The sequence below is a fragment of the Ambystoma mexicanum genome, chromosome 4p (assembly GCF_040938575.1).
Source record: "Ambystoma mexicanum isolate Mex_15411 chromosome 4p, UKY_AmexF1_1, whole genome shotgun sequence".
Lineage (NCBI taxonomy): Eukaryota > Metazoa > Chordata > Amphibia > Caudata > Ambystomatidae > Ambystoma > Ambystoma mexicanum.
Window position 1 is genome coordinate 278066512 of NC_090927.1, and position 24930 is coordinate 278091441.

At 48.0% G+C, this 24930-nt stretch overlaps 1 protein-coding gene across 1 annotated transcript in view; it reads right to left on the reverse strand.

The window, feature by feature from the left end:
• The window catches only part of LOC138452822 (adhesion G-protein coupled receptor F3-like), a 496652-nt gene that overhangs the window by 123330 nt on the left and 348392 nt on the right, over positions 1 to 24930 (reverse strand). The window contains exon 15 of the mRNA XM_069605163.1: positions 23265 to 23300. Within this exon, the coding sequence (XP_069461264.1) occupies positions 23265 to 23300 (36 nt within the window). The remainder of the gene's footprint in view (positions 1 to 23264; positions 23301 to 24930) is intronic.

Below are 24930 nucleotides of genomic sequence, written 5' to 3' on the forward strand. Positions count from 1 at the left end.
CTGTTGGTTTTGGCTGTAATAAACTGCAGTTTGAACTGGCCATTGACTGAGTCCTCTGTGTAACCTGGGGGAGGGTGTTGGGCCCTCCAAGTCCGCAAACTTTCAGAATCACTCTTGCATACCTGGGAGTTTTCCCCAACAAGTTGGTTGCAGAGTTGATGGTTGGCTGCGCCAGCCGGCACCAGGTCGTCTCCTCCGTCGCAGAGCCTGAGAGGCTACAGGACCTTCGCATATTTCGAGAAGACGGGAAACACGTGCCCATAGAAAGGACGTCAGGAGCCAGTTGGAAATCATCCTGCCCGAAGTCAGCGAGGAATCCATGCAGACCAGGATGGGGAAGTGAGCACCTTCTGGGGGAGTCGGCAGCCGAGCACCATCAGCAGACCACGGAGTGTATGTATTGACCCAGTCAAACGGCAACCGTGGGTGTGAGGGAGGGTATTGAATATTATGGAGTATTGCTTAGTATCATGGAGTACTGTCAAAGTATCGTCGAGTATTGTCTAAGTGAGTAGAGACAGGAGCGGAGGTAGTAGTCCTTTTTCTATGTTTAGGGCACATTCGGTCTTAGAGGTAAACAGTTCTGGGGAATAACCTAGACTATTGACTCTGAGGGCATGGCCGACAAAAGATATGTAAATACTAGTTTTCTTGTGGGTTAGGTATTTTTAGATCGGGTCATAGATGATAGTATCTCCGTAAGGTTTAGTGAGGAAAGCTGGCCTAGATTGCGTAAGGTGAGTTGACTGGTTAAGTCTCCTGGAGTGAGATGTTTTGCACACTAGGCGACGCAGCGGGTACAGTTCGACCACAAGAGAATATACATATACTCTGACTGGAGGCGGGAAGACAGCTCTTTCGTGTTTTTGGGAGTAATGGGTTGTAACAGTGTGCGCGCGGTATTAGATTTTTCTTAGCACTATCTTGTTTAGTAAACTGGTGACATCACCCATAGGTTTGCACATAGGACACGGAGAGCATGCGACAGTGAGAAGCTAGTATTGGAAACGTGGGATTGGAAGGCAAGGTGAACTAGTGGTGGTGTGCGGAAGGTGCATGCGCAATAATATTGTGTGTGTGCCTGAGGAGGCAGTGGTTATGAAGGAGGGGCGGTGCGCAGGGCACGCCTAATAAGTTGTGGAGCCAGAGAGGCTCATAGTGACTTGAAAAGTATTGTCATTATATTGTACCTTGAGGTCAGGTAAGGCAATAAACCTGTACCAAGGGAAGTGCGGGGGGCACGCCCCTTCAGCACTTGTGTAAGATACTCCCACCCTATAGGGAGAAGATTTGTAAATATAGCATAGAATGGTCCAAAAGTATAGAGGGAAAGTTAACTAAACCATGGCCGCCATGTAGAAGTAGACATGCAGCAATCACTACTGAGACACATACAGGGTTCCTATAAGGGGAAGAAGTTAACAAAACGCATGGCCATATTCAAGTTGTGGTGCATGTTTCAGGAGGGCAAGGAGAATGCAGTGAGGCGCCAGTGGATGCTGAGCCAGAAGGAGGTTACGGAGCAAGGGACTCGCCCCCTCCGCTCCTCCCTGTGTCCCTCTGAGTGTAGTATCCGATGACAGGAACGATGAACAAGGGATGTACCCAATACAGGAATTAAGAGCAGTAGAGGGGTATTCAAATCTGACATATAAGCCACCACCATATACGAAGGAGAAGGGGCCGAGGAGCGCAGGGCAGCCAGCTATTGAACGAGAGGTGAGCAGCAAGGCACAGAGGGGCGTGAAGGAGGGGGTCGGGGGCATAACCACTAAGGAGTGGATAGGGGGACAGATACTCCTGAAGCTGGAAGGGAAAACGGACAGGGAGGCAGAAGCGGCGAGTAAGGCAATGGAGGGTCTGAAGGGAAGCAGCAAAGCATTAGATAATGGACGAGGCAAATAGGAGGGAGAGGGAATGGGAGGAGAAATTAGAGCGGGAGGGCAGGGAGGCAGGTAGAGGAGAAGAGAAGTTGGAGAGGGAGGATAGGGAACGAAGAAAGGAGGCGGAAAAGGAGTGCATGGAAGGGGAAAGAGAGGAGAGGATCGAAAAGGACTGCAAAGAGAGGAAAAGAGCAGAACAGGAGCAGCGGGACAAGGGAAGTGGAAGAGATCGGGAGGCAAAGGGAAATAGCAGAGTGGCAAAAACTCAAGTTGGTTGAGAGGAAACAGGGGAAGTTAAGGTTGGCTAGACTGGCAAGGGAACAAACACGCAGGGAAGAGGACGAGTGAGCAATAAGAGCAGTAAATACACAAGGAGCCATGGACAAGGGAAACAACAGACTGGAGGAGGACAGGCAAACAGAATCAGATAGCACACGGTCACGGTGCAGGAGCACAGCATAAAGAGATGGAGCAGGCCTAGGGGCCTGGTGGGGAGGAAGCAGGTACAACTTGAGGGACAGCATGAAACAACACAAACTTGACATCCAGGGGACTGAATTTTGCAGACAATTTCTGCAGTAACACGAGTTCAGGGTCTGACAATGAAGACAGGAACAGTGGGGACGAGAAGGGGGAGCAGTATCGAGCTCAGTCTACGGGGACGGGGGCAGACAAGCGGGTGTTATGGGAATTTAGGACACATACAGAGGGAGATGGAGGGGGCAGCTCAGATGAGCAGACACGGCTGGTGAACAACTTACACACCCTACAGGACGTCACTACATATGTGGATAGGCTTAGAGACCTCCCAGTCAAAGGAAGGGTGAAATAGCCATGGCTTGCTATAGCCGGAAGGTCAACAAGGAGTTATGACAACAGTATCTGGGTACCCACATTAGAACCGATAGACGTATGCGCAGGCATTTAGAGCGTGAGAAGAGACAGGCAGGTCAGACTGACTAGAGGCACGCATGAGGAGGAGGGGTTCACACAAATGCCCTTACTGGAGAGGGTAGGGGTACGACCTCAGGACATTCCACGGAAACATGCGAACAAACTGAATGCGAGGTGTAGACTACCCTCATTGAGTGCGGGGCTGCAAAATTGATTTTTGAGATGGAAAGGATGACAGCAGGAAACAGGTTAGCAGTGGGAGACGTAAAATGACTACTAGTGGCGATCCTCGGAGATGCTGCTGATGATGTATGGAAAAGGGAAGGGTTCACTGGAGTGACAACCCAAAACACGGCACACAATGGTTCGCCGTTCGCAAACTGCAGAGCGGCCTTATGGCGAGCATTAAGGGCACAGTACCCAGACACCTCGGACATTGGAGCAATTATGTCTTGGAAAATGAGGGAAGACATAGACACCTTGCAGTATATTCAGGAGATTCAAGAGCTTTGGCGCCTCAAAACTCGAGAGCCATAGGACAAAACAGTAGCAATATCTTATAACATACTAGTGCAGGGGCTCCCAGAGCCCGTCCACTAAAATCTAAAGAAGTTGGTAGGAATGGAAGCAAGAGGATGGCCAGAAATACAACTCCCGATAGTTCACCCATGTAGACTATGGCAGGAGAAGCTTAAGAAAAAGGCAGAGGACAGGTAGATAGATGAAGCAAAACTAGTGCAGAAAAACAATCGAAGTACGCGATGGGGGGGCGGTATTAACCAGCCCCTCCCCACAGGTACAGCAGCAGCAGCAACAACCACCACCACAGCAGTTCGCACTGCCCACAGTGGGAGGGTTCATGGGACAGGGGAATGCACCACAAGGGTTTCAAGGAAGAGGGGGACACAGAGAAGGTGCAGGTTTGGACAACAGATGCATCATAAAGAAGAGGCCTTTTGAGGAGGATTTCTGGGATATGGGTAGCAGGTGCAGCAGGGCCCAGGAGATTTTTCAGGGGGTTTCCAAGGGCAAGGGAGAGAGCCACCACAGTGTTAGACGTGTGGGAACTTAGGACACTTTTCAAGAGTGTGTAGGAGCAGGGGGATGCAGCAGAATTGGGGAGTCGAGGGCCAGCAGCCCTATTAAGGGACCAGGAAGACTACTACACACAGGACCAACAACAGCAAGGACAGATGCAGGGCACACACCAGCAGATGCCACAAGAATAAGTACAAGCACCACAGATGCAAACAAAAATACCACAGATGCCAGCGCTAGTACCACAATATCTACAAGCACCACAGGCTTGAGGACACACACAGCAATTGGCGCAGATACAGAGCAATGACACAGTAGCACACGTGTTCTCCATGGCAACGGTTCCCGTTAGACAACTGGGAGGAGTTACCATGGTGCGGAACAACCCCCTTTCAGGGAATGGGATATCCTTATGCCCTCAATAGGACAGCCCACAGACAAACTTGATGTGTCCCATCCTGTCCATCACACCCACCTCCACGGAGGAACATTGCGTAGGGGTGGCGATAAGCGACAAAACCTTTTCCTTTCTTGTTGACACAGAGGCGACTAAGTCCTGCATTTGGGAAGGAGCGTTTAAGTTGTCAGGCGATGCCATGAACACACAAGGATTCTCTGGGGCTTGGGAAGTGCTTCCTTTCACTGCCAAAATTTCACTTTCTACAGGAGATCACAATCTATCACTGTCTTTACTTTAGTCTCGACAGACACCTGTAAACATACTGGGACGAGACAGTATGAACAGACTGAACATGACCATTTCATTCACAGACCAGGGAATAGTGTGCTCCACACAAAGAATACATATGCTAAATGTAAAACAGATTATTCAAGCTTATTGTGGATGCAAAGTACAGAGGGGGGGCCAGTGGACCGAGAAATGTTCCAGTATGGGACTGACATTGCTATTGCATGGCTTCCAGGAATTGCAGGGAAGGTGTGGCAGGTTCCAAATGAATGCGTATTCAGGCCTGAGCTATCATTGGAGGAGGAAGAGGGAACCATAGTGCCAATAGAAATAGAGGCAGTGGTCACAAGAAAGGATGGGATAGCTATACATGGGCTGGATGACACAGGATGGGCATGGAGAGCAGGGATTGCAGTGGCAGAAGGGTGCAGATTGACCACTGTGACAGATAAGAGCTATTCAGAAAAGAGAGACTAGAAATAGAGATGGGGTTTGAGATGAGTGTGACTTAATGGTAAAGAATACACTACAGGGAGGTACCACAGAGGATGGCAATGTCACTGGAGGCACCACCTCAATTCGGTGAGGAGGACCTGGCCAAGGAATAGATTGTTTTTTTCATTTGTCCGGCAGTCCTGTTATTAGGAACAAACCCTTTTTATTCGTAGATCAAAATATCTTTAGACTGAGAAACACCTGAGGGTGCCTACTTTTCCATCTTTCAGGAGGCTCATAAATCTTGTCTCTGAGATCACTGAACTGCTACATGTCTGGTGGACACATGCCCAACTCAGTTATGCCATGTAAATACAAGAGTAAGATGGAGGGTAATTACATCTGTAGGTGCATCTGCTTTTGAATGCCCGGTCCTATAGGTCCACTCTAATATGTATGTGCCCACTCCATGTTTTTTGATTACTGAGTACGCTGCATTTTTTAACAAATGAACTGCCACATGCCTTATATACAGGGACATGGTTTCCAACTGAACTATTCAATGTGAATGTTATAACCCTATTGATGATAGCATCATCTGTTAGGACATCCTTATGTGAATGCTTTTTCCTATGAGTTTGTTCTAACACATATGTATCCATCTGTTTTTTTGTGGTTACTGAACACCCGTGTATAACCAGGACTATACCACTGTGTTGCAAGATGTATATAGCCCCTCCACCGCTCTGTCCTTAGTCTAATGGACCCTGTGAACACATGACTTAGCCATTACTTTCCAACAGACAGTTTTTGGCCACACCAGGTACAGGCTCTCACTTTTCTCTCTTTAGGAACAACCAGAGGCCAACAAAATTAACATTCGGCTCTCCCAGAGGACGGCAGGCAACCTTGCTGTTACTATGAACACGTACGCAATACACCGGCTTAAAAAAAAAAAATTCACACAGAATTGAGCTACTGGCTAAGATCAGGCACATTAGACTTGAAAACAGAAATTCTGCCTTTTCCTTTGTGGCTTATTGTAAGGGATGTGCTTCCGTACCGTTGCCATGGCAACGGATGTACACAACCTTTAAAATGATTCCACTTTTATATATTCGACTAGGTAACCCTCTCAAATTAATTGGTTTAGGTTTGGGTACAAGCATAAGAAAGATACTGTTATGACATGCCAGCTTTGGGAATTGCCCCTCCCAACATGGCCGCCAGTACTTTACCACTGGGTGTCTTAGCAACAGCATTCGCATTGCGACTCAAACGTGTTTTTGGTTTTGTTCCCTGAGGGAGTCCGTTTTACCAGCGTACAGCAGCTCCGGCTCACCGCCCAGCCTCATTACTCCGAGGGATTGTATGGCGCTTGGCTCCTGATAGACGGAATAGTACCACACTAAGGTATGCGCACTAGATTTGGTATACACCCATACAAAATGGTGTTTTGTCATAACCTCCAACCGTCCCAAACTACTTCTCACTTAAGAGGAGACAGTCCATCTTGAACAAGGCGATCCATAGACCAGGCGATTCACACGTCCAACGCGATCGTTTGTTCAATGCTTCGCCAAAAATGTAAGTTCTGGCCAGTCACTCAATTGTGTCTGATTATTATGGGGACAACAGAGACAATATAGCTGTCCATTGTTTCTCCTTTGTGTGTATTAGGTACCCAATTATAATTGCCGAACACGAGACACTACGAGTCCCATAATCCTCCCCGATTCTGTTGGGGATACTTGTGGCTAATTAAACCCACAGGTAAGCAGTGCCTTTTATTTACTCAATAGACACCATATGATTCAATCAGACATTGAAATTATACACAAGCAGTCCTCTTACGCTCTTCGATTCCCATTTCAGCTTTACTTGAACATCTTGACAACATTGTCCACCCCATCCTCACGAGGCGAAACTTTCTTTGTAAACCACGGTGTCACATGTTTTACCACTGTTTATGTAGTGACAAAGTTTGTATACTTGTTTTTTAAATTTGTGTATATGTATCAACCCCTGTCGTTGTTCCACACTTATCGACAGCAGCAACAGCATTATGTTACGTGTATAATTGTACGTGCAAGTATTTGCGTGTGTTCCACTTTTTGTTTTTGTGCAAATTTATTTGCTTTACTTTGTAAACGGATGATGTTCAACCTAGAAACCACCAGCAACTGAATATTTTCATTTATAAATAGAAGTACCCTAAAAACAACGAGAAGTGGTGCTTTTTTTTATTTCTAGATGAAAATGGCGAATGAGCAGCGAGGGGATTGAGCACTTAACCATTTCATTTTGTTGTTCTCAATTGAGCCCTCCTGGGCAGAATAGTTTTTTTTTTTCCAGGAGCCCTTATATACAATTTACAAGGTACCCAGCATCCTATAGACAAGTGCCTATGACTTGGGACACTTAAAGAGCATAGGGGGAGTAAAGATCAAGCTGAAACCATGAGCCATATTACCAAGAGTGAAACAGTACCCACTAACAAAGGAGGCGGATGAGGGCATTTATGAGACAATCACAGCACTGATAGAGAGAAGCATTCTTGTACCATCAGAGTCCCCATGCAACAATGCAGTGTACCCAGTGAGGAAGGCAAGGGGGGGTCATGGCATTTCATACAGGATTTATAGCTTCTTAACCACATTGTAGAAGCAGAGTATCGTTTAGTCGCAAACCTAGCAACAATTCTGTGCAGTATTCTGGCAGAAGCCGCCTGGTTCACAGTCATTGATTTGAAGAATGCGTTCTTCTCAGTACCATTACACCCAGACTCACAAGACTTGACCAGCTTTATGTAATGAAACCAGAAGTGGAAACATACAATACTTCCTCAACGGTACTAGGAGTCACCTTCTATCTTTCACAGAGTGATACAGGTAGACTTGAGCAGCTTACAGATGGAGAGCACAGTTTTGCAATATGTAGACAACATTTTGATTTGCAGCCAGACAGAAGGTTAGTGTAGGCTGACTATATTAGCTGACAAGGGATACAAGGTGTACAAGTCCAAGTTACAATACTGTCAGAAGGAAGTGCTCTAAGGGGGCGCTGTTGCGCATGAACTAAGATGGCCACCTGAGATGCGAGCTCTGCAGCCTGGTGACCTTCCACGGTGCGTCCTGCAACCTGTGGTGTACACCATCCAACAAAACCTTGCTCTGTCTGTGCCGCTGGGGCGGCCGGGGAGCGCTGCCTGGAGGTGGCCCCTGGATCGCCCCCCACGCCTTGCTGGTGGATTTGACTCCTGGATAGAAGTGGCTTGGGGAGCCGACCTCAGGCTGATAAAATTGAGGACGGCTTGTGCACCTCCGGGTACCGGACAATGCGGTGAGTGGGCGAGGTGATCACACTTGCTACAGACTACACTGGGCTCCATGTCTTCTCCCCCCACATAGTGGATGCACCACCTGGCTCTGCCTGACCTGCTGCGCTGCTGGGCTGTGATCTACGGCACAACCAGTGTTTTTGATCTGCATACCTGGCACTGGGTGACCAGTGCCCTGTGCTGCTAAAACACTATTGCGGCCTTGATGGGGGGATGTCCCGGCTCCCCGGAGACATGTAGCGTGGAATTACCTGTGGGAGGCTGCTTGGTGCAGCCCACCGATACGAAGGGGGGGCTGGGTGGCCCTTGTGCTGTGAGACCCATAACCTACCGGGAATACCTCCTGGGCATAGACTACAGAAGCTGCTGCTGCTGCTGCTCCCTGAGTGTGTGCCTCATCCCGATCTGTTTTCCCATGTGTATAACACAGTGCTACCATGACTAAAGGTTCCGGAGGGAAACAAATTCCATCAACATGTTCACCAAAGTGGCGTCCAAGGCCCTGGAGGCTGTCGTGGAAGCTGACAGTCAGCCATCGACATCTGGAGAGCCCACAGAACTGCAGTGCATGATGGAATACATGTGAGAGGGGTTCACAGCACTGCATACTAAACTGGACGACACGAGGGCACAATTAGCTCCATCAAAGCCTGCATGGATGAAACAGATAGCCGCATCACGGAAGTGGAAACTAGGGTGAGCTCAGCGGAGGACAACATCACAGCGCTCAGGTCTGAGGTCATCTCATTGATGAGGCAGGTGCAAGCCATCACCAAAAAGAATGAGCACTTAGAGACCCGATCTAAGCACAACAACTTGCGCATAATCGGGGTGCCGGAGAACAACATCAATGAGCCTATGGAGGATTTCCTAGAGCACACCCTCCTGTCTTTCCTAGATGGCCCCTAACTATCTCCACTATTTGCGAATGAGTGAGCACACTGCTCCCTGGCGGCGAAACCTAAGCCCGGGGCCAACTATCAGGACAGGGATGTGCTGCTGCAATCCACCAGAGCCAAGGAGGAGCTGCTGCTGGGATCCGACAGAATCCACCTCTACCCCGATTTCTCAGTCGCAGTACAGCAAGAACGCAAACCTTCTTATCTGACAACAAATGATTGCGCGACCTGGGAGTCAAGTATGCCATGATGTATCTGGCTAAACTCCGGATTGAACATTCTGAGAGGGTCTACTTCTTTACTATCTCTGAGGAAGCCATACAATTCTTAGAGGAAAGCTTACCGGGTAGATACTGTGGTACTGACATGGCTGGTTTGAGATGTGGCCGGTGCTCCTCTGGTGGGCACGGTCAATATGTTGATTTCATACTAAAGGGATCCTCATGTGGGGCCTTTGCTGTCTCTACATTTTTTACAGTGTTAATTGGTTCTGTACACCTGATTATGTATCTCTGCTATGTTCTGTTTTGTTGAACCCGCGCTGCCGTCAGCGCGCAGCCCGCCATGCAAAGTTGCAATGGTTGTTGTTGTTGTGGTGGGAGGGTTGGGGTTGAGGGGTTCATTCCTCTGAGTGGGAGAGGGTGGGGATGGAGGTGGGCATGGGTTACATAAATTGCTTGACTTACACAGTGGGATGGGGTGTGAAACATATCCTGTGTTATTAATGCGGACGATAGGCTTGCTTTCTGCCCAGTTTGGGCTGCTGAATGTTTTTGTGCTCCATCTAGATGGGGTGTGAAGAGCTGCTATGCATGAGCTGGAATGTCAGCGGGTTGAGTAACCTGGTTAAAAAGCACAAACTCCAGCTTTACGTTGATCGGCCCAAAGCCTGTGTCATGTTTCTGCAGGAGACGCATGTGTTAGCATTGAGCTGCGACCGGTTTTCTAAGTGCTGGGGAACACAGCGTTATTATACCACGTACTCCACCTAGAGTTGGGGAGTTATGACCCTCCTGCATAAGTCGGTTAGGTATCCACATAGGTCTGCGCACATAGACCCCTGGGGCAATACGTCCTACTGCATGACACATTGTTGGGACGGGAGGTGGTTCTAGTTAATGTCTATGGTCCCAATGTGGATGATCCTGAGTTTTACACACAGATAGCTGATATATTAACCTTGTACCCCCTAATATCTATTCTGTGGGGGAGTGATTTCAATACCATAACAGATGTTGCTATCGATAGGAGTGGGTCCAAGAGCCCTGCAGTTGTCCAGGGCTGCCAAGGTTGTAGATGCCTGAAGGTTGCTGCATCTGCTGCCTCATGAATACACCTTTTATTCCTCTGTACATGATTCACACTCGCAAATTGACAGATGGTTGGTGTCTGACAGCCTTCTTGGGCAGACAGAAGCAGCAGCCATATTACCTAGGTCCTACTCTGATCATTCTCCGGTGACTGTGATATTAGCATGGGATGAAAGACATGCGATAAGGCGTCCGTGGTGGCTCAAGCCACAGGCACTATTGGACCCGGTCTTTGAATCCAAAATTGGGGCATGTATTGATGAATACTTTTACCTTAATACCAGGACTGTCGATTCCAATACTGTGCTTTGGGATGCCTTTAAGGTATGCATTCGGGCCATGGCCCTTTCTAAAAAGTCTGGAATTATCAAGGGGATTTTCATTGATATCCGGGAGTGTGAAACTCTGCTCACCCGACTAGAGACGCAATTTGCATCGTCCCCTTCCACAGTTGCATTAGACGAGATTGGTGATGCGTTGCATAACTTTAGGAGTCATGCCGACCAAGAGCGCAAATTCCTGGATGACCCGGGAGCTGCAAGGCAGTATGGTGAAGGCGAACAGCCTGGCAGAATTCTGGCCAGTTTTTTGGAGTTGGAGGCATTCCTCGACTACCTTCCGCTCTCGGTGCTATCTGATGAGGCCAGGGACGCTCTGGACAGGCTGGTGTCCAGGGAAGAAATACTGCTTTCTATTGAAGCACTTCCATTGGGTAGAGCTCCGGGCTCAGATGGCCTAACCATGGACTTCTATAAGTGCGTTAAAACCCGACTGGCTTTGTGATTGGCTGCCATATGGGACGAGTCCTACATATTGGGTATCCTACCCCCTACACTATGGGAAGCAGTCATAATTGTGCTGTTGAAAGCAGATAAGCCGGCCACTCAGTGCGGCCCCTACCATCCCTCTCACTGATGAACAGCGATGTGAAAATCTTTGCTAAAGTATTGGCCCTTTGCCTTGCCCCATATATGACACATATCATACACCCGGATCAAACAGGATTTGTGCCGGGACGGTCTACAGCACTCAACTTGCGGCAGCTTTTCAACATCTTGGCCCGGATAGACCCGGAGACACAGGCAGTTGTGGCGGTACTTGATGTCCAGAGAGACTCAGTGTTTTGGAGATTCCTGTGGGCTGTACTTGAGAAGGGCAACTTTGGTACCCGCTTCATCTCGTGGGTGAAAATGCTTTATACACTCCCTATGTCCAGGGTCTGTACAAACGGACTGCTGTCTGCTCCATTCGACATCGCTAGGGGGACCAGGCAGGGCTGCCCATTCTCGCCCTTGATATTTGCTGTGCTTATGGAGCCCCTGGCCGACCGGATTCGTCAATGACGTGTGCAGAGGAGTTAGGCTCACGGGTGCCCCAAAAATAGTGTTGTTATACGCAGATGACACACTGCTAAACGTTTGTGACCCTGTTGTGAACCTGGCCCCAATCCTGCAGGATGTCCAACTCTTCAGGGACATGTCTGAACTCAAGGTCAACTGCGCTAAGTCTGAGCTGTTCCCGTTGACTGATGCTACGATAGCCCAGCAGGACCTTATGTGGTTTTCATTGTCCCCTACAGAGATTAAATTTCTAGGTGTTACTGTTACACAGCACCAATCTTTGCTATATGACCATAATTATGGGACCTATAAGCACCGGAAGCTGAACAACTGGGTGTTAGTAATGCATCCACCAATCCTTCTTTTGTTATTGTCCATTTTTGGGAGCTCATCGAGCTTCACATCTTTGCGGGGCACAACTAATGACAGAATATTGATGTGTACCAATCAGACCGAGAAGCAAGCTGAATTGAGCAGAGTAAAGAGAGAAGTAAATGAATTCTCAGAAGCATCAGAGACAGCATTAGATGAGATTCCAGCAGAACACAGGCTGTTCAGCAGGAAACAAATGTTCTTCGCATCAATAACACCAGATTTACAGTCATACACGATTGCGAAATGGCTAAAGATTACCTGCTGGGAGCTGATGGTGACAATAAACTCCACAGTGAATGGGTTCAACAGGTCTCTGAGCAATAAGGTTGGTGGCACTCCAGAATAGATACGTCCTGGACCTCCTCACAGCCACAGAAGGAGGAGTTTGCGCAAAGATAGGGAGTTCCTGTTGCACATTCCCACCTGCCAACGATGAAGATACCAGTACCCAGTTGGCTCAGATGCATGCCAAGATGGAAGAAGAAGCAAAGGGGACAGGAAAGGACCAGAGCTGGATAGCGTATGTATGGTCATGGATGCCATCATGGCTATCATACAGAACTAAACGTGATAATGGGAGCACTGGTACGGGCAGGAGTTTCAACGTGTGGAATAAATATATGCCTCACCAGGTGTAAGAAGATGGCGTAAGAAGCTATGAGCATGCAGGTCCTGATGGATGTGAATATAGGAGGAGCAAAGGATCAGATTGTGGCAGAAAGAAAGAGGATAAGGGAGAGAATAGCAACATCTGAGCTGTTCCCGCTTTGGGCAATGAAGCTGGACAACCCATTTGATGCAAAGTATTATGAAGGGAAGTGGGTGTGGTGTAACCCCGAAGGAGTGTTCTGTTACATGAACTGGTCTTTTGATGATCACACAAATTACAATGGGCACCTTGGAGAGATAACGAAGATATGGCAAACAAGAGCTAAAGGGCTGACTTATTGTGATCTGGGTCGACCAGAGAGGGGACTGAAGAGGGAGTCGGAATCCTGCCACCACCCCCTCTCCCATCAAATTCATGACAAGACAAAAGGCAAGAAAACACTGCAATCATCCATTCTATTTCGGACAAATTCCTAACGGACCAATGATCGATAAATACATTGAGAGGTATCCCCTCAGCCAGCCATATAGATCAGCTGCTGTAAAAATCTATCCATGCGTGAATGAAGAGCTGCAGGCCATGGTCAGAGACACCTATATGGACATCCTGGACTAAGCACCAAGAAGCCATGTTGCTGACATAATTAGAGACACCACGACATGGCAGCGTTAGACATGAAGCACACGTGCAATCTGCACTTTGTGGCACAAACACAAACTCAAATACATGAAGAACACGAGCGTACAGTTCTATAGTTAGAGGAAAGATACATACACATACTGTCATTGCTTTTATTATTTTTGCCATTAGCCAGATGCAGAAACCACAGGGCACAAGAGATCCTGAGCAAAGTTTGCGGATGCCTAAATGTGAATAACCCCATGGAACTGTAGGAGCAAGTGTGGGACCTGTCAGAGCTAAGTGTGACTAACCTATGGAGAATATAGTATAGCGTGGACAATGTAGAAACCGCATTATAAGGTTTAGGAAAGTTACAGCAGGCCTCAGACCACTGAGAAAGGGACGAGCTGAGCTGATTCTGGCTAGACATAGAGCAAGACGTGTGAGACAGGACCCGCAGCCAATGCCAAAAGATACAAGAGACATTCCAATCCCCAGATGACAAATGGACCAGCTGCAGAAAAGGGAATAAAATACTCATAATTCGGAGCTGCAGAGCTCAATTTCTTGGTCTTCAAACACGTGATGCAGCAGAAGCAGACAATGGCCAGTGAACAGTGGTGAGAAAGGAAAGCCGATCCCAGGCAGCCAGACACAGACTGCAACAAGTATGCCACAAGTGTTGCGCCAAGCAGGAGAATATTCTCATAAGGCAAAGGTGGTGCACACAAGTTACAATACAGACACATAATCGTTCACATCACCTTGAACAGGTGCACAGTGTGCTGAGAACCGTTTCGGGTCCCAGGCCTGGGGACGTCAGCTCTAGCCACTCACAGTTTAGTACCATAGGGGTGGGTAGCAACGGGCAAAAACCAATGGTAAGTCCATAACTCTGCAACAATGTTACAGTTAGTAGATCAGGGATGGAACAGTGATGGAAAAGGCCAGCCACCTGACATGGAACCAGTAGAATAACATGTATATGTACACATATAAGTTATCATGCTCCTGACAGCCAATCCCATGCCGCGATAGGTTTCTGGAGAGAGACCCAAGTAATGACAGAGCAGTGACATTTTGAACATATATAAACAAGCAGGACACACAGACACGCGCATCGCTGCAAGTCTGGTGTCCTGCTGACAGATATCATAAGAAAAAAGGTAAGCCTTAACTCTTGTTGAAGAGAATCTTTGACATTGTGGATTTTTTTGAACTTTGAATCAAATATGGGGGTACTTTATGTACAATACAAACATATATTTTTTTGACAACAGGTCCTGTTTTGGATTTTTGGAAAACCCTTTACTTTTGCAGATTAAGGTATGACCCTCACTGTTATTATTTTTTTAACAATGACACGGTGACTATATTAGTACAACTTAAGAGTTTGAAAGAGTCTGTAACACTAGTGAATTTATAAATGTATTACAGATGAATTGAGGATACCTGACCATATGCATGTTACAGTTTGGTAAATACCAGATGAAGAAGTAAGAAGCCTGGCAAAATACCAATGGTAAATATCAAAGGCAGAATCAACCTAGCATGGAACAAAGCAAAACTATCACAGTTGTATGTAATGATTAGTCTTAATATGGTTTTTGTATATGTTTTCCCATATTTTTTGATACAGTCCCTGAAGATGGTCAAAGTTGACCAAAATGCATAGGACATCATTTGCAACAAGCCAATTTCTGAACTACGTGTAGAATATAGACTACCTTTTATGAAAATGTCCAAACAATTTGATAATTCGTTATTTACCTATACCTATAAAGACTGCCACAGAATTGAGTGGATTCCCACATAGGTACTTCCAGCTGCCTTGGATACCCAACCCAGACAAACACTTGGCGACTAGAATGAATCACCCCACATTGCAAATGGGGCGAAATCTGGCGACCGGAGCAAATAACCACCCAAGAGCATAAGAACCAATTTTAAACTATTGATATATAAATCTGTGCCCACTCAACCCTTCTGGGTAAATCGACATTCCCTCTAATCTCCCCCATATGAGGACCCTGTAATAGGTCAGCTTTCCCTGGCCAAACTCTAATTTTCCCTTCTCTCGCAATATCTGACCTCTCCTTCTGGTCCAGCCAAACCTACACCTCCTCTACCTTAGTTTATTAAGGTTCCTTAGTTTCTGTATGGATGTCTCCACTCCAAGATCTTCTACTTTCTTTTCCTTCTTGCAGCTTTTGGAGTGGTTCTGGAATCACCAAATCTCTGGGGCTCCCCTGCATTCTCAAATTGCAGGGGTCGCCAACACTATCAACACTCAGGGTGATGCCTGCACTTCAAACCATGGGATATCCCGATCACAATCAAATCTCAGACGTCCCTTATACTGCCAACTCTCAGGGTGTCATGACGTGTTTGCATGACCCCTGCATTCCCAAACCTTGGTGTATTCTTTGCACCCCCAAACCTCATGGTATCCCATGCAATGCTAAATGTTAGGAGGATGCCTGCATCCTCAAATCTTGACGCATCCTTGCACCACCAAATGTGAGGGTATCATTTACATTCAAGCCTTAATGTGACGCCTGAAACCACAAACCTTGGGTGACCTCTGCACCCCAAATTTTGGTTTGTTCCCTGCACCCTCAAACCGAGGTGTCTGATACACCGCCAAATCTTGCAGTATCCTCTGCACTGCTAACCCTTGAGTGTCCCCTGAATCCTCAAACCTTGGGATGTCATCTGCACCCCCATTTCCCAGTGTGTTCTCTGCTCCCACAAATCTGGGGGCATTCTTACACTAACAAATATCAGGGTGTCTCATGCACCCCAATTCTTGGTGATCCATGCACCCTCAAACCGCCCCCTTTAGGTTAATGCCCCTGTTGGAATGTCAGAGTCTGACCGCTATTGCCATTGGTTCTATTGTTAGGGCAAATAGTATAGGTGAAAACGGGCAGCCCTGCCTAGTGCCCCGTCCCAGAAGAAACATATCTGAAACTGCCTTGTTGGTTAGGACCCGGGCCCCGGGCTTTGTGTAAAGCAACTTCACGTACCTGATGAAGTTCGGGCCTATCCCAAATGCCTCAAGTACTGCTAGTAAGTAGGCCCAGGACACAGAATCGAAGGCCTTTTCAGCATTTAATGAGACAGCCACAGCGTTTCTTCCCGGGTCAATCTGGGCCATTATGCCAAATAGCCTACGCACGTTAAGCGCAGTAGATCTAGCGGGGACAAACCCATTCTGATCCGGGTGAACGAGTGTCGGAACCGCCGGCAAAAGCCTGTTGGCCAGCACCTTGGCGAATATTTTGGCGTCCATATTAATAAGAGATAGCGGTCTATAGGATATCCTGTGGAGGGCGGCGAGGTTTAGGGAGAGCAGTTATCAACGCCTCTCTCATGGATGTAGGCAATATATTACATTCAAGGGATTCTTCCCAGACCCGCAGCAACAATGGAACAAGCTCAGCGCTGTATTCCTTGTAGAATTCTGCACCCAGGCCGTCTAACCCTGGAGCTTTATTAGAAGTTAAATCTTTAATCGCCTCAGAGATCTCATCTGCAGTGATAGGTTGGTCCAGTGTCAGGCGGGTCTCTTCTTGGAGTTTCGGCATCGACAATGCCGCAAGGTATGCCCCTATCTCAGTAGCCGACTTAGTGTCTCTATTTTTGTACAATTGTTCGTAGAACCCAGCGAACCCAGCATTAATTTCGTTCTCGTTAACCAAAACCGCACCGTTGGGTTTCTGTATGCTGGTAATTTGATTAGTGCGCCTGTCCTGTTTGAGTAGATTAGAGAGTGTCCTACCCGCCTTGTTGCCCTCGCCATATCTTCGGGCTCGGATTGGTGCGGCAATGAACTGCACTTCCCTGGAGGCTAGTTTGTTAAATTCTTGGAGATGTTGTTGTATGTCAGCTAACAAGGCTTTGTCATGGGTGCGAGCATAAGTGTCCTCCAGAACTTTCAGTTTGCCTTCAGTCAGGGCTAGTTCAGCCCGCACTCCCTTAGGAAGACCCACAGATTTGGAAAGTAGCGTACCCCTGACCCAAACCTTGAAGGATTCCCACACAGTGGAGCATTTATCGACTGAGTCAATGTTAATCTCGAGGAACTCAGAAATCTCTGTGTGCAGTGCCTCCACCACCCGGGGTCCCTAAGCAAGCCCCCAGGCATCCTCCATCTCCTGGAGGGTCTAGGGCAGTTATGATAAGTGACCTCCAGTGTTATAGGGGCATGGTCAGACATCATGCGAACCAGTATTTCACATGCCTGTGTTCCTGCGATCAAGGAGGGGGAGACAAACCAGTAGTCGATTCTGGACTCGGAATCATGAACCGATGAATAGTACGTGTATCCCCTCGTAGTCGGGTGGAGGACACGCCAGGCATCCTCTAGGGAGAGCTGCTAAAGGATACTTTGCATAGTGAGGGCAGCCCTGGTTGGCGCTCTAATAATCGTGCTGGATCTATCCAGTCCCGGGTTCATAGCAATATTAAAATCCCCTCCCCAGATTATATTAGGACTATCTATTGCAGAGATCTGTTGGTATACATCCGTATAAAAGGCAGGGTCATCGATGTTCGGCCCATATGTGTTGACCAACAATATCTGCTGACCAGCGATCATGCCCCAGACCAGAACATACCTACCCTGAGGGTCCAGTTTATGGCCTTCGAGTCGGAGCCCAAGATTCGGGTGTATAAGCGTAGCGACCCCCCTGGGCTGGGATGAGTAGTTGGTACAGAACCTGGACTTGCCCCAGCCAGGCAACAGTAAATCATTATCAGAACCAACAGTATGGGTTTCCTGCAGCATAATAATCTGAGCCCCATGCCTGACCATGTAGTTTCCCACCTTCTTGGCCTTCAAACGATTATTTAGACCCCTCACATTCCATGTTACAAGTTTAACCCTCAAAGCGTGAGCAGAACCTTGCAAAACGATTGTGAGGATAATAACCCAAGACCCTCAGATGTCAAGTCAGGCATAATGGACCATGCCAGTGCTCTCCAGACCACTTGTTTCAACCGTAACTTATGACCATTTTCCAACAAAACTTTCCAGCAACAAAGACCCATGCAGCTGGGTAACCATCCAACCACAAACCGTGGGGTTCGAAGAAAACAGTCCCCAACATTCCCCATTCCACCCCGCCCACCACCCTCACCGTCTACCCCAACTCGACAGTGACCAATCCCAAACTTGTGGAATACTCCCGGGGTAGCCATGTTGCCTCACATGACCGCCATCCCGGCCACCAGCGCCACCTCACACAGGAGATGGCTGACTGTTATCTCCCATCACAAAGGCCAAAAAGCCACTGAATGCCAAATCATGAAAATATGTGATTCCTAGTCCGCCGGCCGGGGTCTATTGTTCGGGGCAGGTCGCTCCCCCCTCGGAGGGAGGGGTATAGAAGATTCGATGTAGGATAGTGCTTCAGAAGGGTTCTCAAAAAAGTGCGACCTTCCAGCATGTTGGATTCTCATTTTGGCCAGGAACATCAAGGCGTACTTGATCTGCCGTTCTCTAAGGAGTCTCTTTACCGGTTCATATGACCGTGTGCTAGCCTGGACAGAGGCGGAAAAGTCAGGATAGATATGTATACGGTTTCCCTCGTAATGCAATGTGCCGGCCTCTCTAGCCAAACGGAGGATTGTGTCCCTGTCTCTGTAGTTCAGCAGACGAGCAATTATGCTTTGTGGTGGTGCCCCCGGCTTGGGTGCCGGGGCAAGGGTACGGTGCGCACTCTCAACAAGGAAGTGTTCAGACAGTGCCTCAGGCCCAAATAAGGATTTAAACAGTTCTTCCATGTGTTTCTCCATCTGGCCCTTGCCGAAGGATTCGGCCACACCTACAACACGGACATTGTTTCTTCTGGACCTGGATTCGAGGTCCTCACACTTGCTCTGGAGCTTGCTCATCGTGTCTTTAATATAAGATATATCACGGCTGTGGTGCCCAATAGTATCCTCATTAGCACTTATCCTGCCTTCAGCCTCGGTGACCCGAGCACTCTCCTTATCGATCCTGGCCTTCAATGAGCCTATGGTAGCTACTATCTCATCCAGTTTAGTATTCACCGCCAAAAATCCGTTCTGAACTAGCGTGGCCAGTTTATCCTCCCTGTCCAACACATCCCTTTCGATCTGTTCTTCCTCATCTGGCTGCGTGCAAGTTGCCACAGTTTGGATAGCCGTATTGGTAAATGTGTCAATGGGGCCCTTCTTCTTGCCCTGAGGGGTCTTGGTGGCTCTGTTTGACTTACCAGACTCCCCCATTGTTGTGTCTTCACTGTACGTGTATTGGACCTGGCAACGGATCTCAGTAGGGTCGCGGCCCACCCCACAGGGAGCAGACTCAGTGTCCCAAATGAAAAGAGAGGAGCGTGGGCCCAGCGGTCCGCGTATGTCGTGTAGCCGGCACCAGCCGTGCAGACAAGCGGAGGGGCTCGGAGGGGCAGGTGGTGCAGCAGGGGGGGGGGCCCATGTCCGAAGGGGGGATTAAGAGTCTGGGGGGTTACGGACCCAGCGGTGCCGGCGGGGTTCCGCACCCGGCAACAGCTTACTTCGCCGGATTGGCAGCATCAGGATCAAGCACCAGCGAGAGTCGGATAATACCAGAATCAGGAGAGGTGGTCCAGCAGATAGCGTCGGGTCAAAGCCAGGACCGTGGTACGGTGCGCCCTCTCAACAAGGAAGTGTTCAGACAGTGCCTCAGGCCCAAATAAGGATTTAAACAGTTCTTCCATGTGTTTCTCCATCTGGCCCTTGCCGAAGGATTCGGCCTCACCTACAACGCGGACATTGTTTCTTCTGGAGCTGGATTCGAGGTCCTCACACTTGCTCTGGAGCTTGCTCATCGTGTCTTTAATATAAGATATATCACGGCTGTGGTGCCCAATAGTATCCTCATTAGCACTTATCCTGCCTTCAGCCTCGGTGACCCGCGCACTCTCCTTATCGATCCTGGCCTTCAGTGAGCCTATGGTAGCTACTATCTCGTCCAGTTTAGTATTCACTGCCAAAAATCCGTTCTGAACTAGCGTGGCCAGTTTATCCTCCCTGTCCAACACATCCCTTTCGATCTGTTCTTCCTCATCTGGCTGCGTGCAAGTTGCCACAGTTTGGATAGCCGTATTGGTAAATGTGTCAATGGGGCCCTTCTTCTTGCCCCCAGGGGTCTTGGTGGCTCTGTTTGACTTACCAGACTCCCCCATTGTTGTGTCTTCACTGTACGTGTATTGGACCTGGCAACGGATCTCAGTAGGGTCGCGGCCCACCCCACAGGGAGCAGACTCTGTCCCAAATAAAAAGAGAGGAGCGTGGGCCCAGCGGTCCGCGTATGTCGTGTAGCCGGCACCCAGCCGCGCAGACAAGCGGAGGGGCTCGGAGGGGCAGGTGGTGCAGCAGGGGGGGCCCTCGTCCAAAGGGGGGATTAAAAGCCCGGGGGGTTACGGACCCAGCGGCGCCGGCGGGGTTCCGCACACGGCAACAGCTTACTTCGCCGGATTGGCAGCGTCAGGATCAAGCACCAGCGAGAGTCGGACAATACCAGAATCAGGAGAGGTGGTCCAGCAGATAGCGTCGGGTCAAAGCCAGGACCGGGGAAGGGTAGGCCATCCAGCGCCGCGGCGAGTCTCCAGAGCATCCTCACAGAAGGATACGGAATCCGGCGCCAAGGAGAAAGCCCCGCCCAGCAGCGGCCCTCAGAGCCCTGCAGCCTCGACTGTCGAGTAAGTTCACCTGGAACCAGGATTCGGCTCGGAAGCGCCGCTCGCGCCGGTGGAACTCTGCAGGGGCAGAGCTCGTAAACGCAGCGCCGCCGGGGGCTCAAATTTTCACAGATGACGCCCGAGCCCGGCCGCAACCGGTACACCAATCTACAGCGATTCAGCCAGCCCAAGGACGGATTTATCAGCGCAGGATGTGAAGGCGGCGCGGGAGCTTCGGGTCTAAGCGGCCATCTTCTCAGTGCGCAACAGCGCCCCCCCAAAAACCATATACTTCCAATTGATTTTTTCTCCAGGTTTGCACTAGTGCTAATTTTCCGTATTAGCGCTGGGGCAACAATGCCCTGCTGCACTAATGCATTAAAAAAATAGTTTTCTGCCCAAGGGCAATAAGGTTTTTCTAATATGGCCCCAGTGTTTTTGGCACTAGGGTAAACTTTTCCCTACTGCTAATCCGTGCACTTTTTCAGGGATGCAAGGTGTCTGTAATCCGGCCCCTGCTATCCAGCTCCAGAGAGTTGCCCTCATTACGAGTCTGCCAGTACTGGCAGGTTACCAGCAGACTCGCCTTAACGTTACTGGCGCCCAATATCACTGTGTTACTGTGATATTACGGGGGGTTAGGACGAAATTACCTAAGTAGAAAAGTCCTACCACCAAAAATCTGACCCCTGTTTATTCGCAAATGTATATGTGGGGAGGGAGTAAAGTTAATAAAAATGTATAGGTGTAAGGTGGGGGGGTGGGTGTCTACCCCCACACATATATATATATATATATATATATATGAAAAAAACACACAAGCCCCTGCGCGGTTGTAACACTGCAAAAAACCACCCAGTGGGCATGTATAAAAGTACTCCAGCACACAAAACCTAGCTATTTAAAATGTCATGTTTATTATTGCATAATACAGCACATTACAAAAAACAGAGATGAAATCATTCATCCCTGTGACAGACGTAAGGTTGCACAAAGCACTCACCCCACGGGTGGAAGAAAGTCACGCGTTCCGCCTGAATGCTCAGAAATCCTCAGACCTATAAAATCCAAATGCGGCAAGCACATCATAGAGTTAAAAAAAAAAGGCAGTCCCAGAGCGTCCCCACTCGAGTCTCATCACGTGCACAACGGTCATGTGACCGCTACGAGTAAGAGTGGTGATATCTTTCCAATGCAATGACCTCCATATTGGAATGGTCAAAAACCTATGAGTAAGGTACGTATAATAGCAAGTTATGTGAAAGTTTCGTGCTAGGAAATCACTAAACACATTTAATGACTATCGTAATGAAAACTCGACAGTGAGGACGCACGAAACTGCTAGTTTAAAAATTATTATTAAATAACAATCGATGTGTAACATATGTGTACAAGTGTGCCTATTCATCATTTGATGACTAAAAGCAGCTCAGATGGCCGCTACTAGACACACGCCCCCACATAGGGCAAGTACTTCCAAGCCAAGGGCTACGAGCAAAACGGCAGCAACCAAATCATAAGTGGGCAAATGCCCTATTTGTGCAAATCGTACCTATAATCAGTATTATAACACTGGGCAAGTGCCCCTTTCCCAAGTAAATATTTCATGGAGGAATAATGCTCCAGACATATGCGATCTTACGTGTTATAGGACTCCATGGAATGGGCTTGCCCCTATCACTGGCACTGGTAGTAGCAGTGCCAGTGATAGGGGCAATTCTTTGCTGGTAGCGGCCTGAACTCCTGGCAGGTCAGGCCTGCCGCAGTTCACTGCCCCTACTGGCAAAGTCGGAGGGTGTTGTCTGGGGCAAATGCTGGATCCGGTATTACCAGATGTTTTACCAGCATTTTTCCCAGAACGGCACACTCATAATGAGGGCCAGTGACCCTAAAACGAGCCAATTTTTCAGGGGCTACCGTTTGGGATGGAAGATATGCAATCACGTGTATTTTCTTCTTTTTGTGACTTTTGGCTTTCTCATACCATCAACTGACGGCAGAATGGTGGGTCTAGCAAAGACATGTGTATTTAAGGATCGGACAATTGACCATGTAATCTGTGAAAGCCATTAAATAGATGTAGAAAACCCCGAGGCTGCTTATTGGAAACAATGAAAACAGAATAAGGATTAAAACCTACCGTAGATCCCATTCGTTTGCTGAAAGCATCTCTGACCTAGAAAACAAATAGGAATGTCCAATATTTACATTCTTGATTAATAGCACATTTAAAAATTCTCTATCCAGAAGAGTATACCTGTGTACACTAGATGCCCTTTCACATATAACAAGTGAAGATAATGTGTTCCACGGGCCCTCCCATTTCCACTTCTTAATTGCATACAAAACAACATTGGCAAAAACACATCTTAATTCCTGGTGCTGGGTGTATGGCCGATTGCACATTAAAGAACTTCCTTATGATTGATGTTCATTGCATAACAGCACATAAGACACAATTTACATGTATTTGTTTATTTATTTAGCATTTGTAGAGCGCTCCTAGCCCGGGGGCCTCTGTGCGCTATATACATCAAGGACATAATATCACAGCAAACGGTCAGATAATTGCAAACATTAAACATTGATCTGGTGGCTGGTTATATGGGAGAGTGCCCAGATAAGATGAGCGTTGGTGTACACTCAAGGTGATATCCCATTGGTCTTGTGTGAATAGCCATGTCTTGAGGTTTTTTGGAAAGGACCAAAGGGATGACTCTGATCTTAGTGCTAGCGGGAGTGTGCTCCAGTGTTAAGGTGCTACCACTGTGATGCTTCGGCCACCAGACTTTTTTTGTTTGAATCTGGGGTTGGAGAAGAGGTGGCATTGGGCTGTTCTAGTAAGTCTAATGAATTTGTTGGAAAGGTATAGAGGAGCTGTTTTGGCCAGGTATGTATGTGTTAGTGAAAGGGTTTTAAACACAATACGATCTCGAACCGACAGTCAGTGGGCTGCCCTTCTGGCAGGCAGGATGTGTTCTTTTTTGGGTATGTTCAGGCTGCTATTAGGCCATTGTTCTGTATTGCTTGGAGTTTTTTGATATTGTGGGTGGTTAAACCTGCAAAGAGGGCATTACAGTAATACATTTTGGAGAGAATCAATCTTCTGGCTGTCGTGATGCAGCTCTCGGCGGTGAGGCAGGGCCTGCAGGCATTGATACATTTTGTTGTGGATGCTTCTGTGGAGGCAATTGTGTTCATATCTCTTGTTAGAGAGAGCAAAGAGTCCAGGTAGACCCACAAAGTTTGTAATTTTTTGGAGACTGGGATATGGTTACCATCTATGGTGAAGGACTTGTAGTCCTTATGTAGTTTATTAAGTCGGTTTTGAGTTCCTACAAGGAGTAGCTCTGTCTTCTCATCGTTGTTTGGTATATTATGCTCTGAGCATTGTTGTCGCCATTGTAGTTGCCAGAGATGGGCAGGAGGATTTGGGTGTCATCCACGTAGTGTAGGAAACACCCTGTTCATCCAGTAGGTCGAAGAGAGGCTTTTTTACAATGTTATACAGTGTAGGGAAGATACAGAAGCTTTGAGGGACTCCACAGGTGACTAACCCTGGTGGGGCCATGGCGGTCTTGGAGAAGACCTTCATTGTTCGGTTGGACAGTAAGGATTCTATCCAGGTTGTGGCTTTGGAGGAAAAGTAGGTTGCTGTAGCAGGATGGTGGCATAGTATTTTATGCTCCACTAAGTCAAAAGCTGCAGAGAGGTCGAGTAAGAGGAGGATGGATAGGTTCCCTTTGCCTATGATTTCATCCATTTGAATTTTCAGGTCCAAGAGTGCTGATTTGGTTTCGTGTCCT